Source organism: Dipodomys ordii, unplaced genomic scaffold (genome assembly GCF_000151885.1).
Source record: "Dipodomys ordii isolate 6190 unplaced genomic scaffold, Dord_2.0 Scaffold86, whole genome shotgun sequence".
In the NCBI taxonomy this organism is placed as follows: domain Eukaryota; kingdom Metazoa; phylum Chordata; class Mammalia; order Rodentia; family Heteromyidae; genus Dipodomys; species Dipodomys ordii.
In genome coordinates, this window is record NW_012267302.1 from 2,589,028 (window position 1) to 2,606,653 (window position 17,626).

The following is a 17,626-nucleotide window of genomic DNA, read 5'->3' on the forward strand; positions in this document are numbered from 1 at the left end:
TGCCAGTAGCTCACACCTGTAATCCTAGTTACTCAGGAGGCTGAGATCTGAGGATCATGGTTCAAAGCCAGCCCAGGCAGGAAAGTCCTAAGACTCTTATTCCCAATAAACCACTCAGAAAACCAGAAGTGGTACTGTGGCGCAAGTGGTAGAGCACTTGCCTTGAGCTGAAGAGCTGAGGGACAGTGCCCAGGCCCAGAGTTCAAGCTCCGAGACCGACAAGAAAAAAAAAAAATCAGTGGAAAAAAGGACAGGCTAAAAACACCTAAATACTTTTTTTCTTGATATTTCACACCTTCAGGCCTAAGAAGTCCACAGTATAAATGTCGTGGCTATTTCCAATTCTTTAAAAACCCCAACAGTGCTGGAGGCATAGCTTGAGTGGTACAGTGTTTCCCCAGCGCATTATGAGACCCTAGGTTTAAGCCACAGTACTCCACAAAAACAACAACAAAAACCCACTCAACAGTCTGCCCTCTAACAGATCTTTCTAAAACACAAAAAAAAAAAACACTGAGAAAGTGTCCCCAATAAAAAACTGTCCACAGCACTGAAACAGTGGGAAAGAGGCCTGTTGCTAAAAGGGCTTATTGAGGTGGACTGGCCTAATCCCCAAGGGCCAGCTGTGGCAGAACTCCTCACCTAGAGGCAAGGATTTGGGAAAAGCTAGGTCATGATTCAGTGTTTCATTTTTCTTAGCAATTGGTTTTGCTACATTTACTGTTAGCTGAATGGGCCCTGGGCCCAAGGTAGATGGTAGTCTGTGTTGAATAATTTATGAACTGAGTTCAGGCTGGGGGTTTAGTGTTATAGACTCTCCATTTTCATTTTCATCATTTTCATTTCCTAGACTCCTTTGCTTGCTGAACCCTTGCAGCTCCAGGAAGGGACTCAGGTGACAACAGAGACAGGCACACATGGTTAAGTCTCTTGCTAAAGGTCACAACTTTTAACTACAAAATCCCAAATCCAACCCAGTGAGCATAACCGCAAAGCCGCAAACCTGGGCTTCTCCAGTACCAACCACAAACTAGTGGCATTAACATCACCTGGAGACTGTGAGACATGAAGAATCTCAGCCCTTCCCCCAGACCTACTGAATCAGGATTTGTGTTTTGATACTATCCCAGTCTGATTCATCAGCACATAAAAGTTCAAGAAGTGCTGCTTTAAACCACAACGCTAGACTGTGATCGAAACTGCTGGGGCAGCTCAGCATGGAGGAAGACAGAGTCTATTCATTAGAGGAATTTAGAGCAGAGAGCAAGCAGATCATAGGTAGAAAGTACTCCATTCAGACTTCAGACTACCAGCTCTACACAGCTCCTCCACTCCATGCCTCTCCTCACCACTGGCCACTATCCCAGGGATGTTTGACTTCAACAGTGTACCTTACACCTAACAGACTGTTTGTTTGTTTTTAATTAAAATAATTTCTTTACAACAGTTTTGGGTTTGCAGCAAAATTGCACAGAAGGGACAGAGACTTTCCATATACTACCCTCCCCACACATGCATGCCTGCCCTACAATCAACATCCCACACCACAGTGGTACATCTTTTATTATCAATAAGCCTACACTGACACATCATTACCCAAAGTCCATGGTTTACATTAGGGTTCACTCTTCCAGTAGGATCTTAATTCTGCACAGAATAGATACTAGAGATAGAACTAGGGGGTGCCTTAAACCTTGTACCAAATATCCCTTATGAATTCAAGAGGCTCCGAGTCTGACAGCAGCCTGAGACTGATGATCTGTACTCTGCTCTTAGCTTCCTCATCTATAAACCATTCTGGGGCTAGACTGCCTATTTCCCTTTGGGATAGAGTTTAAAAGGTCAGAGTCAAAAGGGCCACAGCTTTGAAAGACACAGCCATGGAGAAGGGGAAGAATATCAAATTAGGAGCACAAAACCTCATCCAAGGCAACTCCTGTGTCCTGGACTCCACAGCTTGGCCACAGCTTCAAGAGTCTTGATTTCCACCAGAAGCCAGCTTGTGCTCCCAGAACACAGTCCTGACTTACCCATCCCTTTGCCTGCCCTAGACTACAGAATTGGTCCACAGACCAAGTTTGCTTAGTACCTGGGAGCAGACATGAAACAGAAACACAGTTCTGATGCTGACAAACTGATCGTGCCATGTCTGTTATTCTCAGGACCTGCTGCCTAACTAATAGCACAGAGACTTGTCTATATTCTGAGCTGGAAGCAAGTGGTAAAAGGAAAGACCTAGCAAACTGAGTAAATCTAAGAGGTCACAAAGTATTTGCTTAGCTCTAGAAAGACATAAAAAGATGGCTAAGATACCTTTCTGCTAGCATTTCACTTTTGCCCTTCCCATTCGTTTCTCAATTATGATTATTATACCCTGACCCTTCTGTGGTCAACCTTCCCCATTACTCATGTGATGCAGAGGTAGGTCAGACTCTATTATCAACCCCGACTCTACCCCTTAGATCTCCTTAGAAGGACAATGCATAACTGTTGTATGAGTTGGCTACAAGAGGCACAAAGGAAAGGAAGTTATTGTCCTTGGACTTGAGAGCTGGGACTGGAACACCAAAAAGCTTCTAAGCCGGTGTGTGGTTTTAGAGCCAAACCATCTGGTTCGAAAAGCTGAGAAACAGAGTTTTTAAAAAATAATAAAATTTTTGGCAGTTTCAAAGCTTGAACTCAAGGCCTCATGCTCACTAGACTTGCTTGCTCATTTAGAGTTCTACTACTTCAGCTATGCCTCCAGATCAGATTTTTACTAGTTAATTGGAGAGGTAGTCTCATGGACTTTTTTGCCTGATCTAGCCTTGAACCTTAATACTGCAAATCTCAGCCTCCTCAGTAGCTAGGATTATAGATGCATATGAGCATCCAGCTCTGAAATCTCATTTTTAAATACTGGCAAATAATTTAAAAAAATTTTTTTAGACCACTGTGCCAGCCAAACAAAATACATCTGAATTTGTTACTAATGTTCTAGGTGTTTTTCTTTACTGGCCTTCTCCTACCTAAGGTAAGTTCTTAGGTGAAAGGTCTAAACATCAGAAATCACCAGGAACTCTAGCAGCTTTAAGACCAGGACTTGCAGACTTGGAGGTGCTGGCTCCATGGAACACACTGCACTGTGTAGAGCCAAGCACTGGCTATGCCAATCTGCTTCGGGTGTAATCCAAGCTGCTGATTGCAATCTATAAAGCCCTGCATGGTTGGAGTTCTGGTTACCTCAGTGTTGCTCCCCTCCCTGTGGGCTAGAATACAACCTTAGCTCTTCCACCGAAGAGCTCACACTGAGCCTTCTGAGACCTGGGGAGCCAGAGGCTGGGAAGCTCCGGGGGCAGCATCAAGCTTCAGCAAGTTGCCTCACAGTCCTGGCCACCAACTGAGCAGAACAGGCGGCCTCCGGGGCACTGTGGGAGCCCTGATATTTAGGCCATGCCTGAGGAGCACAGAACACGTGTTGTCTTTTGTGATGACTCAGGGCTTTCAGGAAAACCTAGGAGATGGTCCCTGCTCTGCCTCAAGTCAACACTGGGGGTTCTGCTCAAACACTGCAGCCAGCCCAGTTTCTGTCCCTTCTGTAAGGAGCACCAAATCAGGGCCAACACTTTTGGCGAAGACTATTTCAGCTGAACAATGTAAAACTGAGCCAGAGTGGGTTGTGGCAGGCAAACCTCCTCAGGCTTTAGAACAACTAACAATGTGCTCTTGTCTCCCCAGTCAGAGTGGGAGTGGGGAGAAATCCTCTAGATTTGTTTCTTCTTCCCTATCCAAGCAGCTCCTGCTATCCCTTCCCCAGAGAAGCCAGGCAGGCAGCTTGCTTTCCTGGCTCTGGAGAACACAAACAGGAGCACCATGGAAACCCCCAGAGTGTTCAGGACACTGCAACAGGGACAAAACTCTTTCAGGTCGAAAAACAAAATCCTGAGCCTCTCATGAAGGCTGTGGATGGCCCCTGGTGAGGGACACTGGTAGGCTGGATGCCCAGAACCTCATACACTGAGGGTCCTGGATGTCAGGCTGAAGACGGAAGGAGAAAGGGAAGTAGGGAGTCTGAATTCTATTCAAATGCCTCACATCCCTGCCCTGACATAGCACTGCAGCAGTGGGCTTATTCAGGTTTGTAAATAAGAAAATTCTACAGTTCTGCAACATAGCTACTATACTGCAAAACAAGAAATCAGGTGAAGGCTTATGAACTGAGGTAACTTCACATATAAAAGCTGCCTTCCACAAAATAACAACAGAATACACTATGCAGGGCACTTACCAATGTTTGGATGTTTCAGAAGTCGGCATATCCGGGCCTCACGCTCTAATTTCTGGTGATCTAGAAGTAAACAGAAAAAAAGAAAAGTCATCAACTATCCATTTTATCTGTGATCACATGGATATTCATATTCTTTCAGTTCTTAAGCACAAACTATGCACTTTGGGCAATTTTGGCTAAAGTAATTCAGCAAATCACTAGAATTCTGAAAACAGTTATTTTTTATTTATTTATTTTTTTGCCAGTCATGGGGCCTGAGCTCTGGGCCTGGGTGCTGTCCTTCAGCTCTTCAGCTCAAGGCTAGCACTCTACCACTTGAGCCATAGCTCCACTTCTGGCTTTTTCTGTTTATGTGGTGCTGAGGAATCGAACCAGGGCCTCATGCATGCAAGGCAAGCACTCTACCACTGAGCCACCTTCCCAGCTCCTGGAAACAATTATTATGAACACTTTTCCGACACAAGGAAATAACTTGAGGACATACACACCAAGTCAATAAGTGGTAGACCCAAATTCAAATCCATGACTTCAGCTCAAACTCTGGTGCACTATCTCCTCTATCAGTGCTTTAATAGGATCAGAGTGCTGAAAACCATTTTCCTTTTCTTTTTCTTTTCTTTTTTTGGGCCGGTATTGGGACTTGAAAAGTAAAGGACCATGACACTGTAATCACTTAGCTTTTCACTCAAGGCTGACATGCAAGTCACAGCTGCATTTCCAGAGTTTCACTTGTTAACTGGAGATAAGAGTCTCATGGACTTTTCTGCATGGGTTGGCTTCAAACCACCACCTTCAAATCTCAACCTTCTGAGTAGTTAGTTACAAGTGTGAGCTACTGCCACCTGGCTAAGCACCTCTTTCTTATTAGAAGCACTAACTTATCTGAAAGGGATACATTCTAAAACCCCCTTTGCATACTTGAAACTCCAGCTAATATCCAACCCTATATAAAAGCAGTGTGAGGGGCTGGGAAGGTGGCTCAGTGGTAGAGCGCTCGCCTTACATGCTTAAGGCCCTGGGTTCAATTCCTCAGCACCACATAAGCAGGAAAAAAATGGCCGCAAGTGGTGCTGTGGCTCAAGTGGTAGAGTGCTAGCCTTGAGCTGAAGAGCTTAGGGACAGCACCCAGGCCAAGAGTTCAGGCCCCACAACTGGACTCAAAAAAAAAAAGCATTGTGATACTGTGAGCCAATCAATTTGACAAACAAGAAGGCTACTGAGTGACTAATAGACAGGTAGGTAGCTTACACAGCATGGATACATTAGATACAGCAACAGTTTACATCCTGGGTGGGACGAAGCAGGAGGTTGAAAAATTTCATCATGTTACTTAGCATACAATTTGTAACTTCAGTAACTTAGTATTGCTTATTTCTAGACTTCCTGAAGTATGGGTTGTGGCTGACACAGGTAACTGAAATTCTGGGAAGCAAAATTGAGAATAAAGGGGATTAGCGCAATAGCTAAGTTGTATTGAGCTTTGTATATGACCAGGCACTATGCTAGGAGTTCTGCATCTATTCTCTTACATAGTCCTCTTGGCAACCCTAATATATAATGATGCTGACAATAAAGATCATCAAGATAATGATAACTTGAAATACAGTTTAACATCTACTGAAGATTCACTTCTATACCACATAGCCATTGTCTCTTGTCATTGGCCCTTCTATGACATCTATTTTACAGAAAGAGAATCCAGGCTACAAATCCTGCTTCTCCCTAGCAGTATCCTAACCAGTCACTGCTGTGAGTTCTGACTTCTTTGCACTCAGACCCTAGGGTTACTGTTTGAAGACATGACTAGAAACTGAAGAGTCTTCATATCCAAGTGAGCTGCAGAGGTCAATCCCTTCCACAGGAAGGCAGAGCTCTAGGAATTAAGAGAAAATGCTGCTCAGAGAGAGTAGGACCTATTCTGCCTTTCTAACTCCACCTGCTGGAATACTGCCAAAGTCACATTTTCATACAGCTTTCCCTGCTCCTCTCGGCAGAGGGTGGTTTCTTCCTTCTTTGACCATGACCTCCTCCCATCGCCCACCACTGGGCTTTGCCCATCATATATCACAACAGCTACCTTTCAGTCACAAGTTCTTTCAGTGTGGAGACTTTCTAAGTTAGTACTTCCTAGAGTTCTTTCCATCAACAGGGGCTCAGTAAGTGCTTAACAAGAGCAACAGTAGCAGTAAGAACTACTACTTACTAGGCATTTACAAGTCAGGCAGAAGGCAAGGATTACTGTAATTTATTCTTACAGAAGCTCTGTGAAGTCTGTGAAGAAGAGATCTGATTAGCTGTATTACTCTACAAATAAGGAAAATGAGGCTTAACTGCTGATGGTAACATAGATAGGAAGTGGATGCAGATGTTTGGGGCCTGGTACCCTTTCTCCAGCACTGTGCCATGATGTCCAAATTAAGGAAAGTGAGAGTGAAGCCTTGAGATTTAGCAGAACAAGAGTCTAGTTGCAACCCAACACTTCTCTTGGGAGGGTTTTCTCTCCACCCTGCCTCTACCCAAAACATTGAAGAGCTCTAAAATCTACTATGACTCTTGCAATGATCCTACAAGGTAAGTGCTGCAATTGCCCCATTTTACAGATGATGAAACAGGCCTAGGGAAGACAACTTGTCAAGGTTCAATAGCAGGAAAGGCACGGCCCTGGAATTCCAACCTCAACTTGTCAGTCTGAGATAATGTACGGATTATACACGACAAGGAATTCACACTTAAAAGTTTCACTAACTATCCCCAGCTTTGTCCCAAACTTTTCCTCTAGCAATAGCAATGGGAGGAGGTGAGAACAGGCAGAGATTAGTTCCTGCTGCCCAGCTAATCCATCCCAGCTGCCCAAAGATCTGGGTCAGACTTTGCTTCCCTTTCTTAGGTTCAGCATGACCACTGACCAGGATGTAGCTAGGAGAACTACAGGTAAGTTCCAACTCTCCGTAAGCTAAGACATAAAGCTTGGTGGCATAAGGGAAGGAGTTTGCTTCTTCCAGGTCTGTCCATATGTCAGGGCAACCTTACTTCCCTCCCAGTCCTGGACTTGGTAAAGAGCCCCCAAGCCATAGATCCATCTCTGATCACATAGATCCTTGTCTTTGACCACTCACCTCACCACCCTTGACCTACAATTCTTGGGCTTGGTTGCCAGGCAGGTGTGGGAGAACAGCATCTTGCAATGCGGAGGTGGCAGCTGAGGGAAGGCCCAGAAGATTAATGTTTATCTCCTCTCTTAAGTCTCTTATTGGCTAATGGTTACAGCCCTACAACAGCAGTAGCACTAAAAATAAGGAAGGGTGCTCTGGCTTTACCCGTGACTCAGAGTGGAGAGGAAACACAGATTCAGCTCCCAGCCCTGAGAGGAGCTACTCAGGATCTAGAGTGTTCATGTCAACCACTTAGTTCAAGCCCAACTCTAAGCAGTCAAGTCCTACAGTCTAAGTAACACCCACATCTCTCAACTCCAGGACTGAGCTTGGTTCTCCCTCTGATTCTAGCCATACATCGACTTTGGGGTCAGACATCCCTGGACTGAGTCCAGAACTGCCACCTCCCGCAAGCTATTAAACACACCTGATTCTTATTCATACCTTCATAAAACTATTGAGACCAACCATGTGACAGGCATTGTTCTACATACTGGGAAACAGCAGCGAACAAAACGGTCAAAAATCCCTATTCGTGGAGCTTACATTTTAGGAGAGGGGGAGATAGACAGTAAGAAATTCAATGGCATGTCAGATATCACAGCAAGCACTGTTCAATACAATAAAGCAGAGAAAGGAGAAAGTGTAAGTTAAAAAATAAACTGGTGGAGCTAGGAAGGTGGCTCAGTGGTAGAGCGCTTGCCTTGCATGCCTGAGGCCCTTGAGTTCCATTCCTCAGCACCACATAAGCAAAAAGAAAAAAGCCAGAAGTGGCGCTGTGGCTGAAGTGGTAGAGCGCTAGCCTTGAGCTGAAGAGCTGAGGGACAGCACCCAGGCCCAGAGTTCAGGCCCCAGGACCGGACCCAAAATAAATAAATAAAATAAAATGGTCAAGGGCAGCTGCAGTAAGAAGGTATCATTTGATTAGGACCTCAAGAAGGCAAGTGAGCAGTGCAAGTGTTATCTTGGGAAGCAGTTTCCTACTTCTGAACAAAGGTAGAAATTCCTGAGATTTAAATGAGGTAAAGTGGGTAGATTACTTAGCATAATGCCTCTATATAACATCTTGCATATAAAAGAACCCTTTGCAAGGGCCCAGTGATAACAAGGACAAAATCTTCCAGGTTGGACGTAAGGCCATAGCTACCATCAGAGATAATGAGAGAACAGGACCCATTCTCCCCTCTGCTTGGGCAAACAAGTAGCCTGAAACATATCAACTAAGCCTTCTGATCTGTTCTTGGGACTTCCCATAAGGTCCTCTGTCACCATCCTGGGATGAGACCTAGTCGTGTTTTTAGCCTAAACGCCAGCAACAGGGCCTCCTCAGAGAAAGGACTGCCTCAGGAGTACTGCTGCCCACGGGTCCCTCCCCTTCCTTGGCCTCACTAGCAGTGGCGCCTTGCCATCCTGAAACTCTCTGCTCAATGAGCCATGTGGTTTCTGCCTACCACACTCTCCCAGACTCTTTTTGCCACACAATGCACAGCCCAGCCATCACTCCAGCTCTCCGACTACCAGTTCTCCAACTATTGTGTCCTGTCTTTTTCTCCCAAACCTATTGTCTTGTAATCAGGACAGGACTGGCCATGAGTGATCAAAAAGAGAGTGCTCCATCCCAGCAGAAACAAGTAGTGACTTTCTCGTGTGTGTGACAGACAGTATTGGGTTTTGAATTTAGGGTCCCATGGTTACATTCTGCCACTTCAGCTATACTCAAGGCCCTTTTTGCTTAGTTATTATTTCAGGTAGGGTCTCACATTTGCCCTAGATGGCAATCCTCTAACCTATACTCTCCCCTGTAGCAGAGGACTCAGGTGCTCACTATCATGCAAGTCTTATTGATTGAGAAGTGCTGTCTTACTTATTTTGTCTGGCTGGCCTTGAACCATAATCTGCCTGGTCTCTATCTCCAAAGTAGCTAGGTTACAGTCTTGAACCACTACACCTATCTATGAGTAATAATTTGTAAAGTAGCTTTCAAAGTGCAAGGGTATCCCACCTAAACATAGCATCCCAACCCCAAAAAGTGACAAGGCCATTGATCTGACTTGTTCTATGCTGTTGGGGATGAACTCTGGCTTGGCATCCCAAGGTGATAACATAGCAGCCACAAAAGCAGCCTCTCTCCAGAGACACTACTCTTTACAGTGACTACTAGGGAGCAGTCTGGACCTTCCCAGACTGACTTTCCTCTCACCCACCTTTCTATGAGGCTCCTCCCTGCCCCTTCCCACAGCCCAGCCCCCTCTTCCTGTTTGACAAGAGCCACTTCCCGCTTTGCACAGGGCCACTTCCTGCCTGCTAGTGAGTTCCTGCCATGGAGACCCACCCTGCTGGCCTTCAACCTAACTCCAACCACAGCCCTCTGAAAGTTTTTCACCCTCAAGAACAGAGGTGGCAACCGGAGCAGAAACCAGAAGCAGCCTTAAGAGGGATCTGATCCAACACTCCAAGCCCTGTTCTCGGCCTTTCCCAATAGCTCGTCAAGGGCAGGGCCAGGACCTGGGAAACAAGGAACACTAGAAACTCTGCCTCTTACAGCTTCTGCCAAAGTGCTTCAAGACTTAGCCCAGGATACTGTGATTTTACAGGTAATATGGCCAGGAGTGACCAGATACAATAAGGGAAGCAGGAAAGAGGAAGCAGATACAGTAAGTCAGTAGCGATAGTATACAGAAAAGAGACACACCAAGCCCTACAACCACCTCTCCTCTCCATCCCCAAGGGAGAAGCTACAGCAAATGCACATCCCTTTCCTTTCCTCACAATGGAGGCTCAGGGAAAAGTAGCCACCCATTCCCTGTCCCCCGCTCCTCCCCACCCGATTTACTGGCATTTCTCTAAAATCACAATGTCAGCACTAACTTCTAATAAGAATTCTGCTGCCACCCAAACATATAAGCTCTGTAAGGGGTCAAGAATACACCATCACCCTCTGGCTATGAGGGCTCTCCTTGAGTTCTAATCTCAGATACTCTTTCCTCTTCAAAAGTATCTTGCAGGTCGTTGCCTGTGACTCCAACATGAATCATTAGAAGATTCCAGCAGCCCCTGGGTCTTCAAACACTTGATATAGGGTGGTCTCATCTAACTGCCTGACTGAGTACCTCTACCTCCTTCCCAAACAGCAGAAGCCCCATCTAGCCTCCTTGGAGAAGCAGAAACAAGGGCAGCAAAGGGATTTGGTGTCATAATCCACCTTCCCTAGCTACTTATAAACAGCCTGGGGCCTTGGGCACTGACCATTAGGAATCTCAAGCCACAATCTCATTGACTGTCCCTTGACACTGTGACACCACATCCTTTCCTCTGAATCTCAGCACGTAAGGACAGGGACCATGGCTTCAAATTCCTTCACACATGTACATCTGGGGAGTAAATAAGCCTATGAACACAAGGGAACAGGGCCTGAAATATGCTCATCTAAATCCCCAAGGCTCTGATTCTTAACAAACCCCTCCCTCCTTTTCAGCCCTAACTTGAGCAGTTCCAATCAGGCAATATAAGACTGGAGCCCATTTTGTCCTTTGGATTTCAAGACAAGAGAAGTGCCACCCAAGGAGGGAAAAGCAAGAGGCACCAAAACATGCCCCACAATTCAAGCTCCAAACCAGCTTAGATGAAGAAAATCCCCATGGGGTCACTAGCAAGCCCCAAGAAGGCAAGACTCTGCCAGTAGACACTATGTCCACTTTGAAGGGCCAGCACAGGGTCAGTCGCTGAGTTCTCCATGCCCCCAGCAGGGCTCCGGGTGCCTGCAGTCTTTGCCCACTGTTTTGGTGACATTTCCTTCATGGTAACCAGCCCCAAGTAAAACATCCCAGGAAGCAGCCCCTATAAATAGCTCCTCCCAGGGCAGCAGCAAGGGGGAGGGGAAAGAGAGGGAAGAGAAAATCGGGGAGCAGATGGGACCCTGCTGCTGCTGATACAGCCCAGGAAGTAGAGATTGTATTGGGGAGTATCTAGATATGTCCCCACTATAGAGTCCAAAAATGTGGGTGCAGATGAGTGGAGCCTCAGCTAGCAATAGGAGGGATTTGCTCCACTGGACTTAATGCTGTGGGGTTAGATGGAGAGGTATAGGGTGGCATACTAGCATTCACTAAGGGACAAAGCACCCAAAAGCTGTGTTTCAAAGGAAGCAGCCTAGAGGGGTGTGAAGATCAAGCTGCCTGAAGATGCGGAGGTCTGAGCACCAGTCACACACGCAGGTATACCTAAAGCTCAAAAACAAAGCCCTAACAAATCTTGTATGCCTTAATTTCCCCAATGGTCCTGGGGAAGATCTGTCTAGCCATGGGCAGGTGACAAAGAGCCTCTTCCGAGAGGCACTCAAGAGGTGCAAAGTGCCCATCTTTTCCTGTCACCACCCTTTTGGCACCCATGGGATCAGGCACTTGTCCACTAACCAAAGCTGGTCAGAGAGAAGTAAGCACAGAGATGGGGGCAGGAGCTGGTCACACCCCTTCTTCTCTTGCCCTGTCTCCAGCCTCAGCAGAGAATGGGGTCAGCCACTCACCTCTAGGATTTCAGCACAGCTTCTGACAAGGGTATGATGACAAGGGACAAGAGCAAGCAGTAGAAGAAAAGCAGGGGCCTCTCCTATGGGATAAGGCCACCTTCCAACCTCCATCCCCACTCCTGATGCAGTGCTCCAAGCCCCTCTGGGAAAGGGGGTGGGAGGGCAGAGTGACTGGCCAGGGTTGTGTGACTAAGTCCCCTTTCTTCATCATGGATGAAAGTGGCCCAGCAAAAGCCTTAGCACACAGGAGGGAGCCCAGCCTGCTCCTCCATTCATTGCAGAAGTTAGAGGAGTTTAATCACTTAGATTCAGGACTTCATTTCTGTTACCAGAAACCGGCCTGTTTTATCCTCTAGAAGCAAACATGAGTTTGCACACAACCTCCTTAAGTGCTTCCTAGAGTCCTGATGTTTCAGTGTAGCACAGAGCCTCCTCCTGCTCCCCTCCTTCCATGGCTGCCTTGCCCTCCCTTCTCTTCCCTGCACTCCACCCAGATCCTTAACAGGAAACTCTCACTTGGAGATACCACAGGGGACACAAATGTCATGGGGGCTACTCAGGCCAACACCAAGGGGGTGGGGACTTTCAGCTGGCACAATTTAAGGGGGATCCCATTTCAGTCCCTAGGGCCAGCTGGACCCAGAAAGGGACAGCCTTTACCCTTCTGGTGGCCAACATGCCACAACACCAGCAACTCAGCCTGCCACAGGCTCAGACCAGACTGACATCCCAATCTAGGGACCCAGAATGAAACCTGTAGGTACAGAATAGCTCACGAACACAAATGGCAGAACACACCAGCAGAGATACCACCTGGAAGAAGCTGGGTGAAGGTGTCTCTGGTGAATCCCAGGAGCATAGCGAGAGCAAATGTCACTGCTGTTGCTCCTGATTTCAGATGGCATTTCCTAAAGAGTGGCAAAAGTGGCTCATGGACTGTCTGCATGAGATGTGCTGAAGAACATGTTAAAAATGCAGATTCTAGGGCCCCACCCCAGGTTTCCTGAAGCAGAATTTCTGCTAGTATCCAGGAAGCTACTTTTTTTTTTTGTCAGTCATGGGGCTTCAACTGTGAGCTTGGGCACTGTCCTGCTCTTCAGCTCAAGGCAAGCACTCTACCACTTTTCTGGTGGTTTATTGGAGATAAGAGTCTCATGAACTTTCCTGCCCGGGCTGGCTTTGAACCAAGATCCTCAGATCTCAGCCTCCTGAGTAGCTAGGATTACAGGAGTAAGCCACCAGCACCTGTCCAGGAATCTACATTTTTAACCAGTACTTTAAACCTAATACACACTAAAAGTGAAAGTCAGAGCTTAAAGAAGTCCCAATAGTGGTTCCTCTAAGATCAGTAACAACAAGGAAGAAGGAATCATAAAGCAACACTGCCTTGTATCTCAAGCACAGTTCTTTATCCTCATCTGTCCTCTCTCCTCTAACAGCCTGGTTCCCTGGATCAGAAAGAGAGAACCCAAGCCAGAACCAGGGTACAAGGCTCCAGCAACTTGACTCTAAGTTTCCCGGGAGCCAAAGCCAAAAAGAGACCATGACTGGGTTATGCAGTCAGTCCTCTCAATCCATTCATCTAACATGTATATGCTCAGGGTATATAACATGTATATGCTCATGCACTTTGCTAGGGCCTACCTACAAAAAAGTAAGGAAATAGATATGGTCCCTCACATCACCTCCCAGGTCTTTACAAAGAAGAAGGCTTTTCTTACATGTAACATCAATAAGCCATTTCTTCACATGGGATATACAGATTAAACAAATAAATATAGCAGGTGCTGTAACAGATTTCATAACACTGTTTCTGGTAGCATCTCTCAGTAAGGCCAAGGGCATCACTCCAGTATCCATCCTAGTAAAAGCAACTGCAATATAGAAAAATAGTCCAAAGAAGAGGTTTCTTATGATGCTAATTGTTCCAAGGATAAATCCTAAGCTATGTAGAAGACAGAAAGGACTATTTGCCCTTCAACTCTAGCGACGTGGGGAAAATGTTTCGAATATAAGCAAAGAGAACAGGATATAAAATGTTATGCTCCACGAGGTGAAAATCTGTATGCATATGAATAAAGATAAGAAGGGAATATGAAGATTTAAAAATAAAAAAAGACATAAGGGCTCAGGCTCCTTGGGGGGAGATGCTCTTAAATCTCAAAATAACGACTTATCATTGCCATCACCTGGCCCACTAGTGCCTGCATCCAAGCCTATTTTAAATGCCTCCTTCAGCCTAGCAGAGCTAAGCTCAGAAATATAGGCTGCTGTAAGAGCCTCGACTCTACACCTATTGCTATACTGAAGCAAATGAAATGATGTGATGTGACTTTCAGCAACAACATAGACAAGCCCACAGACAGAGTGCTCGGTGCACATCGGACGCCTGCATGAATTCTCTACCTGGCAATACAAGCCACCAGTATAAGACTCAGGGGGCCACAATGACAAGATATGACAACCCACAAGGTTTCCTGCCCAGATCTGGACCCCCGCCCCACCAGAAAACGAAACAATCTCTCCCCAGGCCTCCTGGCCACCTCACCATGGATGTCAAGGAGAAGCAGCTCTATACCCTTTCTTTTCCTTTCAGATGGTAGTATAGAAAGCAAGCCAGCAGGGAATCCCAGTAAATACAGCCAGCCCCTTCGGACCACCAAAGTTGACCCTAGTGGGCTCACCTCTTTTCCAGACACAGAAATCTAACACCTACAGAGCTCTAGACAGACAGACAGCGATGAGTGAAACCCAGTCTCAGCCACTGCACCTTTATAAAATATACAGAGTAAACTGAGAGGCTGCAAGGAAGCCACAGTTCACTCCCTAGCCCCATGGGCACCAGTCTAGTTGGGACCTTGACCCAACCCTCTCCAGTTCACATCCCCCATGCCTGTGACTAAAGCTGAGCCATACCCATTGCTCCCTCCATCTCCACGACAACCCTCCCACTCTCCCACCTCCCAACAATATGGCCCCTACACATTCCTGACCCCTCTTCTTGGCACCTGAGCCCATCCAGAGGACCAAGCCTCTGTCCCAAAATGAACCTGGTATATAAGCCATACAACAGAGCCCCAGTCTTGGCATATTCTTCTCTCAAGAGGGGGAGTTGCTGTCTGAAGCATATGATTTTATAGAAGAATCCTGTTCTCAAATTGGAAAAAAAAATGTATCAGAGAAATTAAACCTTACTCAGTTTGGAGCAGGGAAATATACCAAAATACCAGTTTGGAAAGACAGGACAAGGTAGAAAGGAGATAAGGAAGGAAAAGGACACTATCACACAGGCTAGGGAAGTTCAGGTGGGTAGGAAAGGAAAAGAAGACAAAAGCTCAAGCAGGTAGTTCCGCAAAGTGCCAGCCAACTTCACATCTCCCTGTTTTTGGCTCCCAGTTCTCTTTCCCTCCCTCACCCCCTAGGTCAGAGGACACTGGCGAGATAAGGAGTAAAGCACTGCATCACCTATTGGAGATGGCAGACACTGTACACATTTCTAGGGTACCAGGGCTATGTCGTGTGGGCTCAGGACAGTACTCATTCTTACCCCATTGTCACTGCCTGTACCTTCCATTCTTAGCCAGAGAATATCTACCAGAGAATCAGCCACTGCTGTCCCTGTACCCGACCCCAAAGAGGAGGACATATGACCAGCCACATTATCTCTATAGCAACCATCACCTTGGACTTAAGGTACACAAAGAGAATGAAAATAAACAAGTCAACTTTATAGGCAACGCACATGAAAAGTGAGACAGAGGCCAGTGTTGGATACAACAGAACAAGTGCTGCTGACAGGGATGAGGAGAGACTCCCAAGCCAGAGGGCAGACACAACCCTGGGAAACAGGTTCCAGAACAATTGCCAACACAGCAAGAAGCCCACTGTCACCTCTGGAATTTTATAGCTTCTCTGAATGCTTAGGACATCTACTACATCTCTTGCCCCAGATGTCTGGCCAAAGCCCACACCTTCCCCAGGGCATCTGCCCTGGCTCCTGATGTATTTAGTGTCCTGTTGCCTAGCCTTAATTCTTTTCTCTAAGTCTCATAACCTTTGTCCCTGGGTTGTACCCTGCAGCTCTCCAGGACCTAACCTCTGTACTAACCAGTCCTCTTCACTGAGCACTTCACACATTGCTAGGTCTATACCTATCAGATGAGGTAAGCTTGGCAAGTACCCAATTTGAGGTTCAGAGAGTGTATGTTCAAGGTGTTAAAGACAGGTTCTGGCCTTCCAAGCCCCAGGTACTAGAGATCTCACAAATGAGGCTGTAAGGTCTGGGCCTTCACATTCCTCACACCCTAAGGCAATGCAGCCCCTGTCCAGACCAGGCCCCTGAGATTTCCAGGCCATAAGCACCATCACCCTCTACCCAGGATAGACTACATCTGCTGCTGCACCACCAACTTTGTAATTTGATCAAAAAAAGCAATCAAGTTCATCTGGCAGGATTTGTTCCCTAGAAGCCCTCGCCAGTAGCAGCCTCCCCTGATGTTTACAGATTTTCTTCCCTTGGGAGTCTGTTCTGCCGCCTGGTGGGCAGGGGAGGCTGGATTTGTCAGAGCTGCTCACTTACTGCATTTCCATCCTAAGTCACCACTGGGGCACAGAGAGTAGGAATAGCCTGCAGTGGCCACCACTGCCCCCAAAGGAGAGGCTCCAAGCACCCCAAATTAAGAACTCTCCATGTCACTCCACCCACCATACCTAAGACCCTCTACCTCTCTAAGGACTGAACTCCTTTGAGCCTTTGAGGACCAGCTACCCACATCTCTTACATCTTCATTCTTTTCTCTCTGGGCCCTTCCATTTCCCCAAGCAACCTCCTTGTCTGTCTGGCTTCAAGGTTCACCCACCCTGAAATTCCACGTCATCTCCAAGTGCTGAAACATGTGGCCTCCACCCCCCACAACCCTCTAACTCCTGAGGCATCTACAAGAAGCTATAGCCTCTAAAGAGATTCCCCAGGGAGAGGCCAAGATGGGGAACACTCACCTCGGGCCGACAACTTCTTGGTATTGATGATTTTTGCTGCATACTCCTGCGTAGAGGTTTTCTTCACACACCTGCGGACCACAGAGAAAGCACCCCTGGAGGGAGAAGGGGAAAAGAACTGGGACACGGAGCAGGGCAGAGTGACACAGACATAGTTCAGGTCTGAGGACAGTGATGCTCCCACCACTAGACTTAGTCACACTCACACAGCAGCAGTGACCAGTGTAAGGAGGCAGGATGAGGCCACTGCATGACACTGAACAGATGTGGGTGAAGTAGCACCTGGCTCCCACCCACTCCTCTAGTCCCCAGGCAAAGCAACAGCCCCAACCTCAGGCTGTCCATCAGGAGTGGTGGGCAATGCTTCAAACACACACCTGCTGCATCTCAACTGATTAGCAGGCCCTGCAGTCCTGGCCAAGAGAACCAGGAGAGGAAACAGGGAGCCCCTGCCCTTGTGTCAATAGGAATAGTTGAGAGTGGAGCCAGGAGAGATGAAAAGGTAGGTATGCTTCCCCAAGAAAGCAATTTCTCTCAACCACAGAGGAAAGTGAGACTCAAATCACCGTTCCCCAACCAGCTTGATCCCTCTGCCTCCCAGCTCCACTGACAGCAGGGAAGGAGAAGGCACAGTTTTTGAGTCCACAGTCCCCTTCCCCATGATATTTTATGTGCCCCACGACT

General features: G+C 46.9%; 1 protein-coding gene across 1 annotated transcript in view; it reads right to left on the minus strand.

Annotated features, from left to right (window-relative positions):
• Camk2g (calcium/calmodulin-dependent protein kinase II gamma) overlaps nucleotides 1–17,603 on the minus strand; it is a 60,879-nt gene extending 43,276 nt beyond the window's left edge. The window contains exons 1-3 of the mRNA XM_013025599.1: nucleotides 17,509–17,603; nucleotides 16,943–17,133; nucleotides 4,268–4,327 (exon numbers count right to left, since the gene is read on the minus strand). Coding sequence (XP_012881053.1) covers nucleotides 4,268–4,327; nucleotides 16,943–17,133; nucleotides 17,509–17,603 — 346 coding nt within the window. The remainder of the gene's footprint in view (nucleotides 1–4,267; nucleotides 4,328–16,942; nucleotides 17,134–17,508) is intronic.
• Between the last annotated feature and the right edge of the window lie 23 nt (nucleotides 17,604–17,626).